Source organism: Nanorana parkeri, unplaced genomic scaffold (genome assembly GCF_000935625.1).
Source record: "Nanorana parkeri isolate BGI_ZX_2015 unplaced genomic scaffold, ASM93562v1 scaffold747, whole genome shotgun sequence".
Taxonomy (NCBI): Eukaryota; Metazoa; Chordata; class Amphibia; order Anura; family Dicroglossidae; genus Nanorana; species Nanorana parkeri.
The window spans coordinates 432,154-450,037 of NW_017307015.1; the positions used below are offsets into that span (position 1 = coordinate 432,154).

At 41.2% G+C, this 17,884-nt stretch overlaps 1 protein-coding gene across 1 annotated transcript in view; it reads right to left on the reverse strand.

The window, feature by feature from the left end:
- Positions 1–17,884, reverse strand: part of PPFIA3 (PTPRF interacting protein alpha 3) — a 165,303-nt gene that overhangs the window by 55,229 nt on the left and 92,190 nt on the right. The window contains exon 13 of the mRNA XM_018564364.1: positions 8,441–8,588. Coding sequence (XP_018419866.1) covers positions 8,441–8,588 — 148 coding nt within the window. The remainder of the gene's footprint in view (positions 1–8,440; positions 8,589–17,884) is intronic.

A 17,884-nucleotide genomic window follows, 5' to 3' on the forward strand; every position in this document is an offset into this window, starting at 1 on the left:
CGATATTTAATAATTCATGGAATATAAAGAGAGATGCCCTGCCTCCTTAGGACAGTAATCTAAATTGTTCTGTATAGCATGTACAAGTGTGTAGCCACTAGAGGGAGCTGGTCCTTTTTTTTTTGCTTTTGCATAGTGTCCAATCCTGCTGTCAGGGGCAGTATACCCACAGGTTATAAATCTACATTGCTATGTCTCTTAATGAATAAGTTAAAGGTCATATAAAACTCCAGATGGATAGAAAAATAAATCTAAATAAAATTATGTATTCGTCATGAAAAAAAACACATTATATGCATATTTATAAAGAGCCGGCTTAAGTACCTGTCTCCGTCATAGTCTCCTGTACTACCCTGTGCAGCAATATTAAGATTGGGTTATTCTTGCATGAGCTGATGTTCTCTTTTAACCTAACTTTCTATATCACTTCAATCCTGCTGAAAACTTTGGCTCCATTCACACATCACGTTTTGTTTTCAGCGCGGTTTCTCGCGCATTAAAGCGGACAGAACAAAAACAAAGCTGCGGAAGTCGCCCAGAACATTTTTGTGCAAAGCGCGTTTTTGTGCTGTGCGTATGACGTGCACGTGTGCAGGATGCATTAAAATGTATGGGGTTTTTGTGTTTTGTGCATTTCCGCACGTATATGCGTAGGTGTGAACGGAGCCTCACTCTGCTCTTTTCTGCTACAGTACTATAAATGTGTATCAGTATCATTAGTTTATCTTTCAGAAAGTAGAGACATTTATATCATAAAATAAGTTTTGTAATCTGTAACTATTCTAGTATTGCAACAGCAATATGGCTGTGTGGAATGAAAAGCTTATATATCTGCCAGGGTCCTGTGACCACAGACAACAACCAGTACACAAGTTTGGTTCAAGTGATTGTAACCATTGTACAGGGGTCATTTTACTAGAAATACACAATAGTGATTAACAAAGCAAAAGAAAGACATACACTTGATACTTACATGAGGTGGGGTCCGGAAAGACAGCACAAAAAGAACAATAATTTAAAATTAACTAAACCAAGATTGTATAAGAACATTTTTAAATCAAAGTATACTGATAGGAGTTAATATTTTGACCAGCGACACATTTCACTAGTACTAGCACTCACTGAACTCAGATCCTATCATATCAGATGGCAGTGATATACTGTAATACAATTAAAGAAAAAAAAAAAACTAAAATATTTTTTCAACTTAATTTTCCCCCCCACTCTTTTCATTGAATTGCTATTCTGCTCGGTATCACGGAGATACCGAGCAGAATAGCCGAGCCGAATGCCACTCAACGGCATTCGGCTATTCACTCACTGCCGCTCGGCCCCTATATGTTGATTTCAAAATTCTACACATAATATATTACTCCACCTATAATTGTCAGCCATCAGCTGTATGGCCAAGGTTCCTTTTCAGTTAAAGAAATGCAGATTTATTTTTTTTCATTATAAGATATACAAATTTCCCCATATACAGACTTGTTACTTGGCAAATTGAGTATGTTACATATACAGCTCTTCAAAGTAGTAATAAACTCTCAAATCTTTTTTTAATAATAAATCCAGATCAAACAAATATACATTGCGCAGCAAAGTATTTCTTTAAATTTTTACCCAAACTCTTACAGTCATCATATTTTGTAATTAGCTGGCCCCAGCTCTCTAACCTTCACTTCTCCGAACTTCATGTCACATATACTGTGTGGTTAAATGCAGAATGGAAAGTGCGTAGCATTAAATCATGAAAGTAATGGATGGAGCTCATAAGCTCTGGGTTACCCTGGAAGCGCAAATCTCACCGGTGCTCCCCTTCTCAGTACCTTGGCTTGCTCCTGCCCACCGCCCCCACTCCTCTACGCTTCCCTTTGCTCTCCCACCTCTCCTGAAAGTATGGAACCTTCTGACCAAGACGCATGACTTGTCTTCCCCTGGCGGACCCATGACCCCCATAATGGGCAATCCGGCATTTCAGCCGGGATGTATCTCATCCAGTTTCCTCTGCTGGTCCTCCGCGGCACCATCGCCCCTGGCCGAGGCCCTCACAGGACCGCACCTGAAACCCCTGGCTACTTTACTTGCAGTGCGTCCGCATACGCCTGGAACGTGGCTGCTCTACCTTCAGCTACGAGCATTTTATACCGCTAGGAGAGACCAGACCACCCTGCAAAGCCCCCTTACCTGGTTTGACTCACTCTGTTGTCAGAAAGATCCACCTGCTCATGTTATCTCCCTACTGTACCGTCAACTACTTGCAATGAGATTCCAGGGTCGTCTCCCGTTCATGGCAAAATGGGAATCAGACCTGGATGTCATACTTACCGATGAGGAAATCCGAACAGCATGTGTGGTCACTCATAAACTTTCAGTGGCTAGCTCAGCCCAGGAAAAGGGCTATAAAATCCTGACCCGCTGGTATCGCTGCCCGACCCTCTTACATAGAATATTCCCTGATAGATCTCCCTCGTGCTGGAGGTGTCTGGGCGCGGAGGGAACCCTCCTACACATATGGTGGAGCTGCCCCTCACTGACACCCCTGTGGACACGGGTCTTCCACATCTACAACCAGGTCATGGGAACCGACCTAACACCGTCCCCTAAAATAGCACTCCTCTCGATTCTGCCTGGCTCCCTGGCTTCAGTTAAGAAGGACTTACTCCGTTTCTTCCTGGCGGCGGCACGCAACATTGTACCCCGCCATTGGAACATGGTGGTCACCCCGACCGTACAGGAATGGGTTGCTGAGTTGTGTTTGATTATGCGTTATGAGGAACTGACGGCTTCATTACATGAGCGTCAGGCGCAATGTGCAGTACTGTGGGCCCCTTGGATTATCTACATGGGTACGGCGGACTTCCTGGCCTTATAAAGGGTCCGGGTGTCGCTAGTTGGGCGAGCACTGGGATACTGTCTCCATGGCAACTACCTAATGCCCCTGCGGTCCTAACTGGAATGCTAGATCTGATGGAGCCTCCCCTCTCCCCTGTGTATTCCCTGTGATGTCCACCCCTGTACGTCCCTTTCCCCCCCAGCTGTGAGTCCCGTGTGTGCCTAACCCCCGTTTGTTATTGTGTATCGTCTGGTCCGTTGGGATGCAACACGGCCGTATCCTCTGCACGCACGCACTTCATGAAAGGTGTGCAGTACACAATATAAGGTGCTTGCCTTTTGATATGTGCGACAGCCCCACTACACTACATGCGACTACAGAGTATTAGTTGATAGAGCATATGCATATCTACCCACTGCGCATGTACTGAAGAAATGGCATGTACATGCATACTATGGGGCTAGGTGGATGACCGGACGTGTCGGTATCATGTTCCCCTGTGTTCTTGTATTTTTGTACTTTTGTATATTGCAAAATCGAAATAAAATCTTATTATTTAAAAAAAAATGAAAGTAATGGATGTATTTTCATTCTTTGTTCGTGCTTCGTGGCGACAATGTGTTCAGTTTATAGGTTCATGTCGCTTCTTTCTGCAGTAGCAATTTATCTCTATCGCCTCTTGTCTGTGACATGTAACAAACAAATCCCCATAGCTCTTATTTCCTCAACTTTTCAATGATGATACTGCTACTGTTCCGCTGTAGGATTTTGAAGCTTGTTTTTTTTTTTTTTTTAATATCTCTTATATGTTCGAATACACCTACTTTTAATGGTCTCTTTGCTTTTCCGATGTACATTAAATTTGACTCTTAAACTCTTAAAGTGACATTAAAGTCTAAGGGTTTTTTTCCCCTGTTTTAATTCTGCTTTTATCACATTACTTACCTTATGTGATACTTCTTGATGCCATCATCTTCTTCCTTCCAGTCATTTCCAACAGTCCCTCCAGCACTAGTGGCGCTCTCTGATCAAATGCAGATTCCTATGTCTTATGTGTACCACGGAGTCTGTCTGGCAAGCATGCTCCCGGCTGCATGCATTTACTTCTACTGTGCCTCTCTTCCTCTCCCCTTCGGTGATATGGACCGTGAATGCGCCCGCACACATCCTCCTCCTGCACAGCGTTTCGAAAGCTGTGTTCTGCAGCCATGAACGAGTGGTTCAGACACACGAAAGTAATTACATATTTGGCCAATTCTTTATTTTTTTTAAGTAGTGGCATATATGTACTGCTTGCTAAAAAAATCGAGACTTTAATTCTACCTTAACCACTTGCTGACTGGGGTGTTAAACCCCCCTCCTACCAAAGCCATTTTTCAGTATTCAGCGCTGCGGTACTTTGACTGACATTTACCCATACAATAAACGTATGAGTAATACAATGTCATACAATGCTGTACTGAAATTAATTTTTTGGGGGACTCATAGAGCTTTCTTTTGGTGGTATTTAATCACCACTGGGGTTTTCATTTTTTACTATATAGTGAAAAAAGAACCAAAAAGTTTGAAAAAAAAACATTTCCCTATGTGATGTTATAAAACATTTATTATCACCCAGTTTTTTGGCAAAATAGAAAAGACTGGTTCACGTCGGGTAAATCGACACCAAACATGTCCGCAAAATTGCAAAAAAACTAGCATGCCTAACATTGGCCATAGGTGACATTTAAATGCTTTCACTGCTCAAATTTAGTGTTATCAGTGATTAATGGCCCTTGAACTATTGCTCACACTCCGACGTTCGGCGGTGATATGTAACATGTGTGGCGCAATTGTTGTTTTCACAGTTATGCACAGCCAAAACGTATTTACGTTTATTTACAGGTGCACGTGGGGGTGGGGACTTAAAACTTTTTTGGCTTTTTATTATTTTTAATATGAGACTAATTTTTATTTGTAAACGGTTTTTGAAAAACTTTTTTTTTTACACTTAACTTGATTGCCATCACATAGGGGGCTAAAAATCCCCCTATATGATAACCAATATACAATGACAGGTCCTCTTTACGGAGACATCAGGTCCCCAAGACCCCTAATGTCACCTTGGGACCCCCAAAGAAGCTGATCTGCTTCACCAGCTTTTTCTCTGGCTAGTAGCTAGAGAAATGACAGCTAAAGGCAGAAGTAATGTAATACACATCGCTTCCACCTTTAGAGAGAGAAGAAGGATAGATCAGTGGCGGGGGAAATGCTGATCTCTCCTCCTCTCTACTACCGTAGTAGCCGCTGTGCGTGTGTTCTCGGTCCTGGGCACCACAGGGGAAACCTGCACAGTGCAGGGTCATACAAGCAAAAAGGCGGCTGTAGAGCCGGACGAACGCTTGTATGTATCAGCCGGTAATGGCTGTTTACCTTCCCTAGCGTGCGCCAGCAGAGAAGAAAAGCACATAAATGTACGTCCACCCGCCGGGAAGCATCTGCCGTCCGCCCGTATTTTTACGATGGGTGGCTGACAAGAGGATAAATCCTACAGACCAACTGTGTGGTTTCAAAAAAATTTTTATACTCTTACACAGAATGTTTTCCTCAAACGTTTATCCTTTTTGACAAAATTAACAATAGTTGCATCTTCACATCTCCCATACTTGTTAATTAAGCCAAATCTCTCTACAGTAGGGAATGCACTCGCTACAGACCAGTTAGTCCTTTAACAATGAGGCATATCTAGCACTTAAAAAAAAAGGGAATGAGCCCAATGTCTGTTTGAAATCTATGGTAAGCAAATGCCAATGCCTCTTCAACAAAGCTTGCAACTGTCCCCAAAAGCAAACGTACAGTGTAATTAATTTGGTTTAGTTGTCAATTCTTTTTTTTCAGTCCCAATTGGTTTTCTATCATTGTTCCTCTTGCTCTTTTCACTCATGCTCTCATCAACGTATGACTGTAACCTTTCTTTTGTAAATCTAACTTTTAACTCTTCTGTTTCCTTTTCAGTTAATTCTTTATCAGTACAATTTTGATCTATATGTAAAAACTGATCTATTGGAAAAACCCTCTCTTGTCATCAGGGGTTAATGGCTGGTTACATGGAGGAGCATATTTTTCTGCTTTTGGTTTTTGAACTGTCAAGGTACCTATCACCAAGCCTTAATTTTTTTAATCTGAAAATTTCAGCTTTATTACGTTTATTTATGTTAAAAGAGATGTTGCACAAATTTTGATTACATTTTTCAAAAAATGTCAATGGCATACCAGCCTTAAGGGAAATGCGGCTGCTATAGGTGAAGCCATACTGTCATCACACTATTTTCACAGAACAGGATGCAAGCCATTCCATTCCCTGTGGGAAATCCTCTTTTAGACAGTTATCACCGGAACAAGTGTCCCCATTGGATGATTAATTCACTATGCCTGTTCTGGTGGAGCTCAAAATTCTGGATATACCCTCATCTGGTGACACTGGTGATCAGGATAAGTAGATAGTAAATCTCCCTAAGGGAAACACAGACTACAATAAAAACGGGACATTGGTTCTAACCCTTCACCATCCTCATTCATGTTATATTGTCTTCCATTACCTACAAATGGTCCATAGATTTGCACTTTTAGATGTCTAGTAATTTAAAGTGGACTTGAGAAGCTATATATGCAACATACGCAACTTGCAAATTAACAAGGCTATAACTGTATACAGGAAATGTGTATATACTGAAACCAAGTTGTCTGCAATTTTTTAAACTGAAGAGGAATCTATCTTAGGACGCTTTTTCTATTTGTATAAAATAGCTGACGGCATAAAAGCAGTTAACCCCTACAGTTATGGGTGAAATAACATAAAATATTGTATGTAGATGTTTGAAATCAACAAGGGATTGACATATTAGGAGGGGATTAAGGAAATACACATAAGACATGAGTGCCAGCAAAAAATTAATTTAGTTGTGTATTGTTTTGCTTTTGATGTTTCCTTATTTCGTTTTTCGGGATTCAGGTCTGAAAGTCAATTCGTTTCGGTAATCGTTTTCAGATAAATCCGAATGTTTCGTTAATTTTGGATAAATGGAGTTAAATAAGAATTACAAATGAAAATCCGTTGCAGAAAAGTGACTTTAAATTTATACTTTGTTCCCCCCTGGAAAGCACCCTCCCAATGCTGAGGGCATGTGGCCTGGTATGGTGCAGGGAGGGAGGGGACATTTTTTCGGTGTTGGGGTCCCCTACCAGACCTAAAGTGCCTGGTATTAATTGACGGAGGAACCGCATGCTGGGGTTTTTTTTTGTACATCGGGGTCTCCCTAAAATTCCTACTAGACCTTAAAGGGTCTGTTATGAATAGAGGAGGGGAACCCAACGCTGTTTTTTTTATTATTGATTATTTTATTCATTAAACACTTTTCTGCATTCTGAGACAGCTGTCAACTTCTTTGCTTACATTGGGGATGCAGACGGGGATTCAGGATACAGCTGAGAACTGTTACAGAATAACACACAGATCTCAGCTTCTTTCTTTGTTTATGGTCTATAATATATTTCTGATACTTAATTAACATTTCGGGATATGTCCGTAATGTCAGTAAAATGCAGAGAAGCTGGAGAGCTGTAAATGACACATACATAGCGCTTCTCTGTTTTGTTCGGTAATGACATTCATATGTATCCAAATTTCGCTATCAAACATTCAGATTCCTTATTTCTGTCTATCGGAACTTTGGATGCTTCCGAATATCCGAATTTGCAAAAATTCGTACGGGCGTCAATTCGGAACGAAACGCATCGCACGTCTAAAACACATCATTCATGACATTGCCAAAGAAATTGGACTGTTAATTAGAAATGCACAATGGATTAGTACCATTCATTAAAATGTAAGTATGCATGGGAATTTAGTTTAGTTCGATTTTTTAAAATATTTTGTGTCACAATGGTGTTGTAGTGTATGTGGTTTACAACCATTTGTGTCTGAAGAATCCCCTCTATTTTTTATGTTAAGTTTTGTAATATTTTCCTTTGGTATAATTCAGATAACAGCAGAGTACCGTGTCTCTAACTTTTTGTTGTTGTTAGGATGTTGTTATTGTATATTTAGTATCCACTAAATGTATAGGTAAATCTATCTAATACACAAATTCATGTATGCTACTTCTTGTATACTTTGCAGTTTATCAGATTACATGCTGCTTGTTCATTTTGCTGTCATTTCTAACAAGTAGGAAGGAAAATTATAAAGTAGAAATCTGAGTAGAAAAGCCAGATAAAATGGTATGCTGTTTCCCTTGAGGCAAGGTACTGTAGCTGTGCTTTACCTCCACTATGGCCAATAGAAGGCCTTTTAGTCCATGATTTCATTAACAGAAATGTGCAGAAGGCCAGAAATGGCTGACTCTGCACTATGAGGAGGTGCCAAAGCTATGCCATGTCAGAACAGTCCAACATTTGGCCTTAACTGTATGCTTTTGGAGGCTGATGCAGGTATTTTTAGGTGGCTGCACTTCATACCTACAGCAGTTTTTAGGTTCTGTTCTAGAGTTAGAATCTCATTAATACATACTAATATTAAATAGCTGAATAAGAATAACTTTGAAAAACAGTTAAGATCAAACACAGTACCTTGGTTGGATCATCCTTCATAGCTGTCCAGCGCCCTTTTTTGGGCCGCCTTATTACAGCCGTGCTGCTGTAGTGGTCCATGTGGCTGCCTATAGGCAAAGTTGGGGCCTGGGAATAACGCAGCTCTAGCGCACTGCCAGGGAGAGACCTGAAAATGGAAGATCCCGAAAACATAGTTAGCATAATTGCATTATCTGCAAATGTAACAAAGTTATGTCTGTATACATTTATCCTCGTTTTTGATTAACAGACACATGCAGAACATGATGCACATGCTTCAATTAATCTGTAACTCTTTATGTTACTACAAAAGCTAAAATGACAGACAAGAGCTACACCATTTTGGGTCTCTGGTTGTGACCTTCATTCCTGCAGTCTTAATGCCTTTATAATGCCAATCTGTGAATACAAATTTTAATAGGCTCTACTGCAAAGGAGGTGATATTTTTAGCTTTATCAAAATACTATGCACTTGAAAGCATAAAGCTGCAGGAACAAAATGACAGATAGCGAAAGACAACAGGATGCAGAGTTTACGGAGGTCATCGAACTCTATACAAAAGTAACAACCTATGCTACTTAATGAGACAAAAAATGCAATTTTTATAAACATTCCGGACACATACAGTTCATGTAAGGATCACCACTATCTGTGCCAAAAACAAGACCTTAGGACTGATTTATAAAAACTGGGCCAATGAACGCTAAAACAAAAACTGATTAATCAGTGATCACTATTTCCTTGCTTGAGAGATGAAATCTGACTGATTGCTATGGGCAACAGCCCTTTTGCTGCTCCAGTTTCCATTAATCAGCCCCACTGCATGTGGTGAGGTGCAATACATAAAAATGAGACACCAGGACAAACAAGCCACAGACTGAGAGATTTGTGCTCTGATTTCAATACACAAGTTACTTATTTGTGTTGTCTACATGACTGAAATAAACATCATCTGCCAAGTCAAACATTGGAAAATACTCTGTACACACTTACAATGTGAATAGATGAAGCAGAAACTTGTGGAGAGCAGGAGTACAAGGGAAAAGAAAGTGTGCAGCAATGAATAGAAGAGTATTCAATACATGATAAAAAAGAAAAAAGAAATAAATAAGAAAACGATTGTATCCTTAGTTGAAATCTATTCTCTCACAGCTTGGGTTCAGCGCCATTAGCAACTAAAATGTAGTACTGTGACTTCCGCATTCACCATAAAATTGTTTTCTCCAGTAGCTCTTTAGGAGACACAGTCTTCAACATCTGGATATAGTGCCTTCCTCTAGGTAGTTGAACACAAGGCAAAACCAAAGGCAGAGCCCCATGTAGTGGGTACACCCAGGGCCGATGCAAGGATTTTTGCCTACAGAGGCGAAGGTGCATTTTTCCTCCCCCAGCGGCGCCCCAGGGTGCCTGCCTATGCAGTTTTATGGTAGCGCTAGCCCTGCATAGACATCCCATAAAGCAGCACTCCAAAACTAATAGGAGATCTGAGATATCCATGTTAGCGGTCAAACCAATTACAGTATCTCAGAAGCATTTATAAAAAAGGAAGACCATCAGCTACTAGTGCCCTATATGTGGGGCCACAATCAATGACTCCCCAAATAGTTTACTGTGGAGCACCCTAAAGTGCACCACTCCAGAAAGCATAACTGATGTTCATGTTACAGTTCACACTGAACTTATCCAGCATTTGGGGTAAAAATGACCATCATCTACTGAAGCCCTATATGTAATGCCACAGGCATTGACACCCCACGTTCATTACCATGGAGCACCCCAATACAAGGACACCTCCCCATAGATCTTCACTAAAGAAAGCATAACAGCAGATAATAAGTGACTTTAAACTGATGTTTAACTGCTTCAGGACTTCCTAACATAGATAAACAGCGGTCCTGAAGCAGATTTACCAAGATCACAGCTGTTGCAGCCATTTAAAAACAGCAGGTAATGACTATTTCATATACAAGTGATCTTGCCAGGCACAGCAGGTCTATCCTCTTCAATTGGAGGTAGATCAGCACACTCCCATCATCGGACCTGGATGTTATGTGTATTACATCACTTCTGATGCCACTCTGTAACTGCTATTCACATTTCATGCTTTTTTGCTTGCAAATTCATCAACTGTAGAATCGACCAATACAAACACCTGCAAACACATTTTATATACAATATATAGCAACAATCATGTGTCCTGATAAATCCTGTGACATCCATTGTGGCTACTGATAGGTTGATGGTGGTGTAATAAAATGTTAGGAGGCTTTATACTGACTGCCAATGTAATAGAGGTATTCTTACAGACTGCAAATGTAATAAAGGTATTCCCACTGACCGCCAATGTAAGGGAGGTATTCTCACTGACCGCCAATGTAAGGGAGGTATTCTCACTGACCGCCAATGTAAGGGAGGTATTCTCACTGACCGCCAATGTAAGGGAGGTATTCTCACTGACCGCCAATGTAAGGGAGGTATTCTCACTGACCGCCAATTTAAGGGAGGTATTCTCACTGACCGCCAATTTAAGGGAGGTATTCTCACTGACCGCCAATTTAAGGGAGGTATTCTCACTGACCGCCAATGTAAGAGAGGTATTCTCACTGACCGCCAATTTAAGGGAGGTATTCTCACTGACCGCCAATGTAAGGGAGGTATTCTCACTGACCGCCAATGTAAGAGAGGTATTCTCACTGACCGCCAATGTAAGGGAGGTATTCTCACTGACCGCCAATGTAAGGTAGGAATTCTCACTGGCCGTCAATGTAACAGAGGTATTCTCACTGAACACCAATGTAATGGAGCTTTTCTCACTGACCGCCAATGTAACAGAGTTATTCTCACTGAGCACCAATGTAACAGAGCTGTTCTCACTGACTACCAATGTAACTGAGTTATTCTCAGAGTGAACAGGTGGCGGGGCTCAGACTATAGAAGCCGAAGCCCAGAACCCGTCCATGCCTCTGCTTCTGTGTATGAAAGGCAGTGTTTTTCCACCCCCCAGCGCCCTCAGGCGGCTGCTGGTGCTGCCTTACGGTAGCGCCGGCTCTGGCTATATCTCTACATGAACTGAACAAGCTCAGAGCTAGCAGGCAGTGAAATAAAAAGGCAGTAGGGAAAGGGTGGTCCCAAACATAGGGGTGGGAAAAAATATGCCAAAGGCAACCCCAAAAGAAAACCTAGTGGTCAACTAAGTCTGTATTTGTTCCAAGCATGTTTAAATTCACTTACTGTTGACTTACTCACTACCTCTGCTGGAAGTCTGTCCCAAGCATTTACTATTCTTTCAGTAAAATATTGCTTTCCAAGGTTAGTTTTGAACTTTCCTCATCCTAGTTTGTGCCCCCAGAGACAGCACCGCTCCGCACGTGCGCCCACAGAGACAGCTCCGCTCCGCATGTGCCCCCACAGACACAGCGCACCCATGTGACCTTGCAGATGCAGCGCCCCACTGGTGACGGCAGTTCTTCTGGAGCCCGCCCCCAGCAGTTCTCCTGAGTGACCCTCGCAGAGAGACAGCACTTCTCCTGAGTGACCCTCACACAGTCGCAGCACTTCTCCTGAGTGACCCCTGCAAAGCCGCAGCCCTTATGGAGCCCGCACCTGCTTGCCATACCCTCCTGAGAGCAGGTAAACTTTTATTATTTACTGCGGCTGCCTATTCTATTGTTGGTGTATGGCACAGTCACAGTTTATTTGTGGTCCTATATAGAGTTGTGGTCCTCTATAGAGTTGTGGTCCTCTATAGCTGGTTGCCATTCTCCACTGCAACCATATAATCAGGGATTGATGGAACTTGTAGTCCTCTATTGCTGGTTACCACATTCCATTGCTGAATATTCATGGATTGCTGAGATTTGTGGTCCTCTATAGCCGGTTGCCATTCTCCAGGATGACTATCAGCCAGAATGTTTTTCAAGAGGAAGACATGGCAGTAAGGTAAAAGCAGGCAGCCCGCACAAAATGAGTGAAGAACGATTTCTTAAGGATATGAGGGAAGTGGACAAAGGGATGGTAACACATTGTCCCAATTAAGGTGAAAGGAGCATACAACCTTAGGCAAAAAGGATGTCCTGGATAATCCTATCCGTGTGAGGAATGAGAAAGGAAAGAGAGTTGCCAGCTTCAAAACACTCCTAGCAGAGGTAATGACAATGAGGAAACAACCTTTTGGGATATACAGTACTCATAACAGTTACATTGTGTAGCAGATCAAAGAGAATATCCTGAAGCACGAAAAGCACCATATTAAGCTCTCATGAAACCATTTGGGTGACGCCTTGAACAAAGCTGTAAATTAGAAAAAAAGAGGCAGAGGGTTGCTGAAACAAGATGACTAGATCCAGCTGGAGAAAGCTGGGAATCAATGTGACCAGAAAAACCCTAGAAATAACACTGAGACCCTCACACTACCAAAAGAGACTTTTCAGGAGCAGTGATGCACCCAGCCAAAGAAGACTTATAAGTCCATATCATGAAGTGGATTGCTTCTTTTGAGAGACCCACTCTCTTAAAACCTTAGCTTTAATAGCCATGCAATTAAAGCTAGTGGCTGTGAAGCAGGATTGAAAGTCATTCATTGGGACACAAGATCTGGTCAAACAGAATGGGGCCATAGGGCATATGTGACAAGAGCAACTAGGTCAGACTACCAGGGTCTTTATGACCAATTTGGAGCTGTTAGAATAACAGGACTCTGTTCTGACTTGGTGTTCTGCAGAAGGATCAGAAAACGTTTTAGTATGGGGAATGCACAGAGTAGTGCATAATGCACGGCACCCATGAAGCAAATAAATCTGCAGCTGCATTTGCCAGAGGATTTATTGTTCCAGCTGTGGAACACTTAGATTTTCATGAGATACCTGCAGATCCATATCCAGTTCACTTCTTGTTCATTCTTGATAGTGTATGTACACTACTGCTGTAGTGTTGTAAAACTGTATCCTCACCAGAAGACCTGTCTATTGGAGAAGAGACAAATCTACAAGATTTTGTTTGTCAGTTTGGACTCTTGCACAAAAAGGGAGCCAAGAGTTTAATCCCGGTCAGAGAGACTCGCATTCATTGTGGGCATCTTTCAGTGAAGAGGCAGAAAGGATTGGTCCTTTAACATTGGTCACCAAAGCCACTATAATAGAGACATCGGGCTCTAGAGCACAGGACAGACACTGGCGCCATAGGTAAGCTTTAATAACCTGCGTGACATATTACTTGATCTCTCTTGTGCAGTGATATGTTTTTGCTGATACCAACGTCTATAAATGAAATCAGCCTTCTGTGTTTTGAAGCTAATTCCTGTATGTGTGGATGCTGAAATAATGTGAGCTAAAGTGAGATGATTCTCTTACAACTTATCTAATTTCCCACTAACAGAACTAATTTGCCGTCAGATAATTTAATTTATCCTCAGAGCATTCAGACATTGATACAGAGCAGGAGATTTATTATTGGGGATTTATTATTGTGCTTGTGGTTTGGCAGCTTGTGTTTGTGATTTGGCTTTTAAAGAGGTGGTACAAAAGAGTTTATTCAAACCATGGCTTAGATACTCAAAGAAGGGAAAAATCTGCAGTGGGTTGCACAAACCTAATAATTGCATTATTCTTTTAGAGTAGTGGGACTAGCAAAAGGCTTGCAGTAGAGAGGGGGGATTAGGTGTGCACATGTATAGAGATATAAAGACAGGTATAGTCTATGAGCATGGGGAATTCCAAAAACAAGTGTTGTCTTGGCAGTCAGATACATTTCTTCCCCTTGGCAGTCACAGAAGTGTCAGCCCCTCCCTTGGAGTGGCAGTGAAAGGACAAAACCAATGGAAATAAGCCACTGGATTGAGATCTGTGTGCTGCAGCAGATAAATTAAACTCATGTAATTCTGTGTATCCTCCTCCGTATGAACCAGACTGCAAGACATACAAACTTTATCTAGAGTTAGACAAAAAGAAGCATAGACACAGTGAAGGACAAGAGGACAGGGAGGATATGAAGGTTAAGATTCCCCTTTACTTTTAGTCTAGGAAAGGGAGAAGGAGTAGACTGATCCATGCGGCAGTGAGCACCCCTACAGAGAGAAGGAAGGACGAGACCAGGTGCAAGAGAGTAAGTTCAAGCCTTCAGCTTCTGGGATAGATTAGATCAGACAAAATAAGGAGCAAGCTAAGACAGAGTCTGGAGGTGAGGCAAAGATTAATCCAGTAAGGGTGTCAGAAATGACAGATGGGTGTGATTCTGCAATTACTCATAGTCAGTGGGTCACTTGGTCTGCTTATGAATTAAGAACTCTAATGAAGGAAAGTCCAAACCCTTATTAGAACCCTTATGGATTTGCTTAACACCCTAAATGTATTTGTACATATCACAATCCAATTTAGACAGATATATTGGTTTTGCTAAAAGCCGCATGTGGCAATTCAGACTACCATTTGATAATGGATCACATGGAGTGGAGGGAAGCAAATGTAGATCACAGAGACCAGTGTACAAGTAAGGTTCAAGCAGACTGGCTGAGTTGCTGTTGTTCCACTAAAAGTTGACCATGGAATATTTAGTAGCAAGGAAATTTCATGGAACACCCTAATCCAATTATTTGGAGGGGTGTCCCAATACTTTTGGTTATATAGTGTATGTCATAAGAGCACCATCCAATCATGGAACCAATTATTTTTGTAGATAGCTCATGCTTGCATGATTTGTTTCCTAAGTTCCTCAGGATAAGAAACTTCTAATGCACAGGAAGTTAATAACCTCCTGAAGGCAAATTTGCTCCCCACTAGGGTGGCCATTGTTAAGTGTGTTGCTCACAAATGACTAGCTAATGTTGTGGCAATGGCAAATGTTTTAGCAGATGAGATCACTAAAGCTGCTGTTTGGCAGATGTAGATGATAATGCACAGCGCTAATTTTATGATAACATATAAAATCGTGTAACATGTGATTATATATATCACAACATTAGTGAAATAATGAATATCAAATAAGTGAAGAAAATTCCAAAAATAAATATATAAACAACAACAGTTCATAAAGTGTCCATGTGTTTAACACATACATTTCAAGTGTCTTAGCATTCATATAATCATTCCATAAGTTTTCCACCACAGTGAAAATCAATGCCAGTGTTCAAAAATATATTCTTTGATCCACGGTTAATCACTGTAAGTGTCCCTCTCCCTGTGAAAACAGCACTGCTCTGCAATCACCAGATTTATATGACCCTCTATATCTAGATGGTCAAACACGCAGATATAACCAGCTCCTCCAAATCTTCCAGCCTCCTCTCTCAATTCCAAAGGACGTGATCAATCTCTCAAACCGTTTTGTCCACTATGTCTCCAAACAGCATCATTCAATTCCCCAAACTGGAAGAAATGATACTGCTCATGGTGTAGTATGTTTAGCAATTTTTTAAAAATGAACAAAGTATACTCACAGTTACTGTGAGTATACTTTGTTAATTTTTATAAATATTGAGATAGAGGGTCATATAAATCTAGTGAGTGCAGAGCAGTGCTGTTTTCACGGGGAGAGTGACACTTGCGGTTATTAACTGTGGATCAAAGGATATATTTTTGAACACTGGGCATTGATTTTCACTGTGGTACAAAACGTATGGAATAATTATACAAGACACTTGGAATTTATGTGTTCAACACATGGACACTTTATGAACTCTTGTTTATATATTTCTTGATTTTTTTTCTTATTTAATATTCATTATTTCACTAATGTTGTGATTTATGTAATCACATGTTTCAAGATTTTATATGTTATCATACAATTAGCGCTGTGTATTGTCTAGATATATGTCATTATTGTTGTGTTATTACTCATAGCATGAACAGCTTTTTGTCATATCGATTTAGCATCCTTTATTTTACCAAGCGTGAGATAGTAACAGTCTAATTTAACAGATGTAGATGATGCTTCTCTACATTTCAATGTAGTGCAGCAACCTGCCATAACTAATTCTCTCAGGCCTCCAAACTTTGGCTTCTGTCTTGAAGAGGAGACATTGGGAGTTCTTTACCTATTCCTTTTAGGTGGATGGAACCTACTCCAGCACCCCTAGTCAATGCAGTGAATGTGCACAAAACTGTGGGCAACCCATGGAACCGCTGGTTAAACCCTGTGGCCAAAATTGGCTTCAGCAAAGGATAAAACATCGACTTGGAAGAACAGAAGACCAGGTTGCAGCCGTATAGACCTAAAAAAAACAGATGCTTAATACTGAAAAGTCTAAGAAGCTCTCGCTGCCCTATTAGAGTAAGCTTAGCAGAAAAAGTGGGAACCTTGTCCAGTTGTCCTTCAACAGTGGTGTGGCAAATCCACCTGAAAAATGGTAAACCTTAATTTTGGGGAATCCTACCAGGAACCATATTCAATAACAAATAAGGAATTAGTATTTCCTTAATATAGCTATGCCATTTAGGTTAACACGGATAGCATGGACAACATCCAGACAACAGAGATCAGATTTCTTGCGGTGCACTGGCACAGGACACAAGAAAAGCAAAACAATGTCCTCATTCAGGTGAAAAATCAAAACTACCTTGGATAAAAAGGAAGGTCTTGGTCTCAAAGCAACATTGTACTTTAGAAGAACCAAAAGGAGGTCTTTACAGGACAGTGCTGCCAGACCTGAAATCCTCCAACCAAAAGGTAATTGCCAAAGCCAAAACAACCCTGAGTAGTCCATCACTGGAGCCATTTTTTTATCCCGATTAATCAAACCCACATGCACCCGTGAAACTCTCTGGACCCCTGGTGAGAGCCTGCACAACCCTCCTGAGACCTTGGAGACATTAGGCGGCGAACCCAGAGCAACAGAGTATGTAGCTTCATATTATTCTGCATTGCTGTAATATGTATTGCTGGGATTTGTAGTCCTCTATAGCTGATGCTGTTCTGCATTGCTGTATAATGGTATTGCTGGGAATTGTAGTTCTCTATAGCTGTTGGTATTCATTATTGCTGGGATTTATAGTCCTCTATAGCTGATGGTATTCTGCATTGTTGTTTAATGTATTGCTTGGAATTGTAGTTCTCTATAGCCAATGCCATTCTGCAATGCTGTACAATGTATTTCTTAAATTTATAGTCCTCTATAGCTGGTGGTATTATTCTGCATTGCTGTATAATGTGCTGAGATTTGTAGTCCCTCTACAGCTTTGAGTTAGTGGCAGAACTACCAGGGTCACAGCAGTCGTACACGCGCACAGCACTGACGAGGCATCCCTCCACTACCAGTGCGCTTTAATTTTCCTCAACCGATACATTTCTCTGCCGCGTCACTTCCAGGTGCACATGTTATGAAGAAAGGGGGTCATGAAAACAGCTGATTCAGATAACTCGGCCCCACTGGAAGTGACACAGTCGAGAAAATGTATAGGATCGAGAAAAATTATAGAACACTGACTTTGACACTATCCAGCCCCTCCCACTAA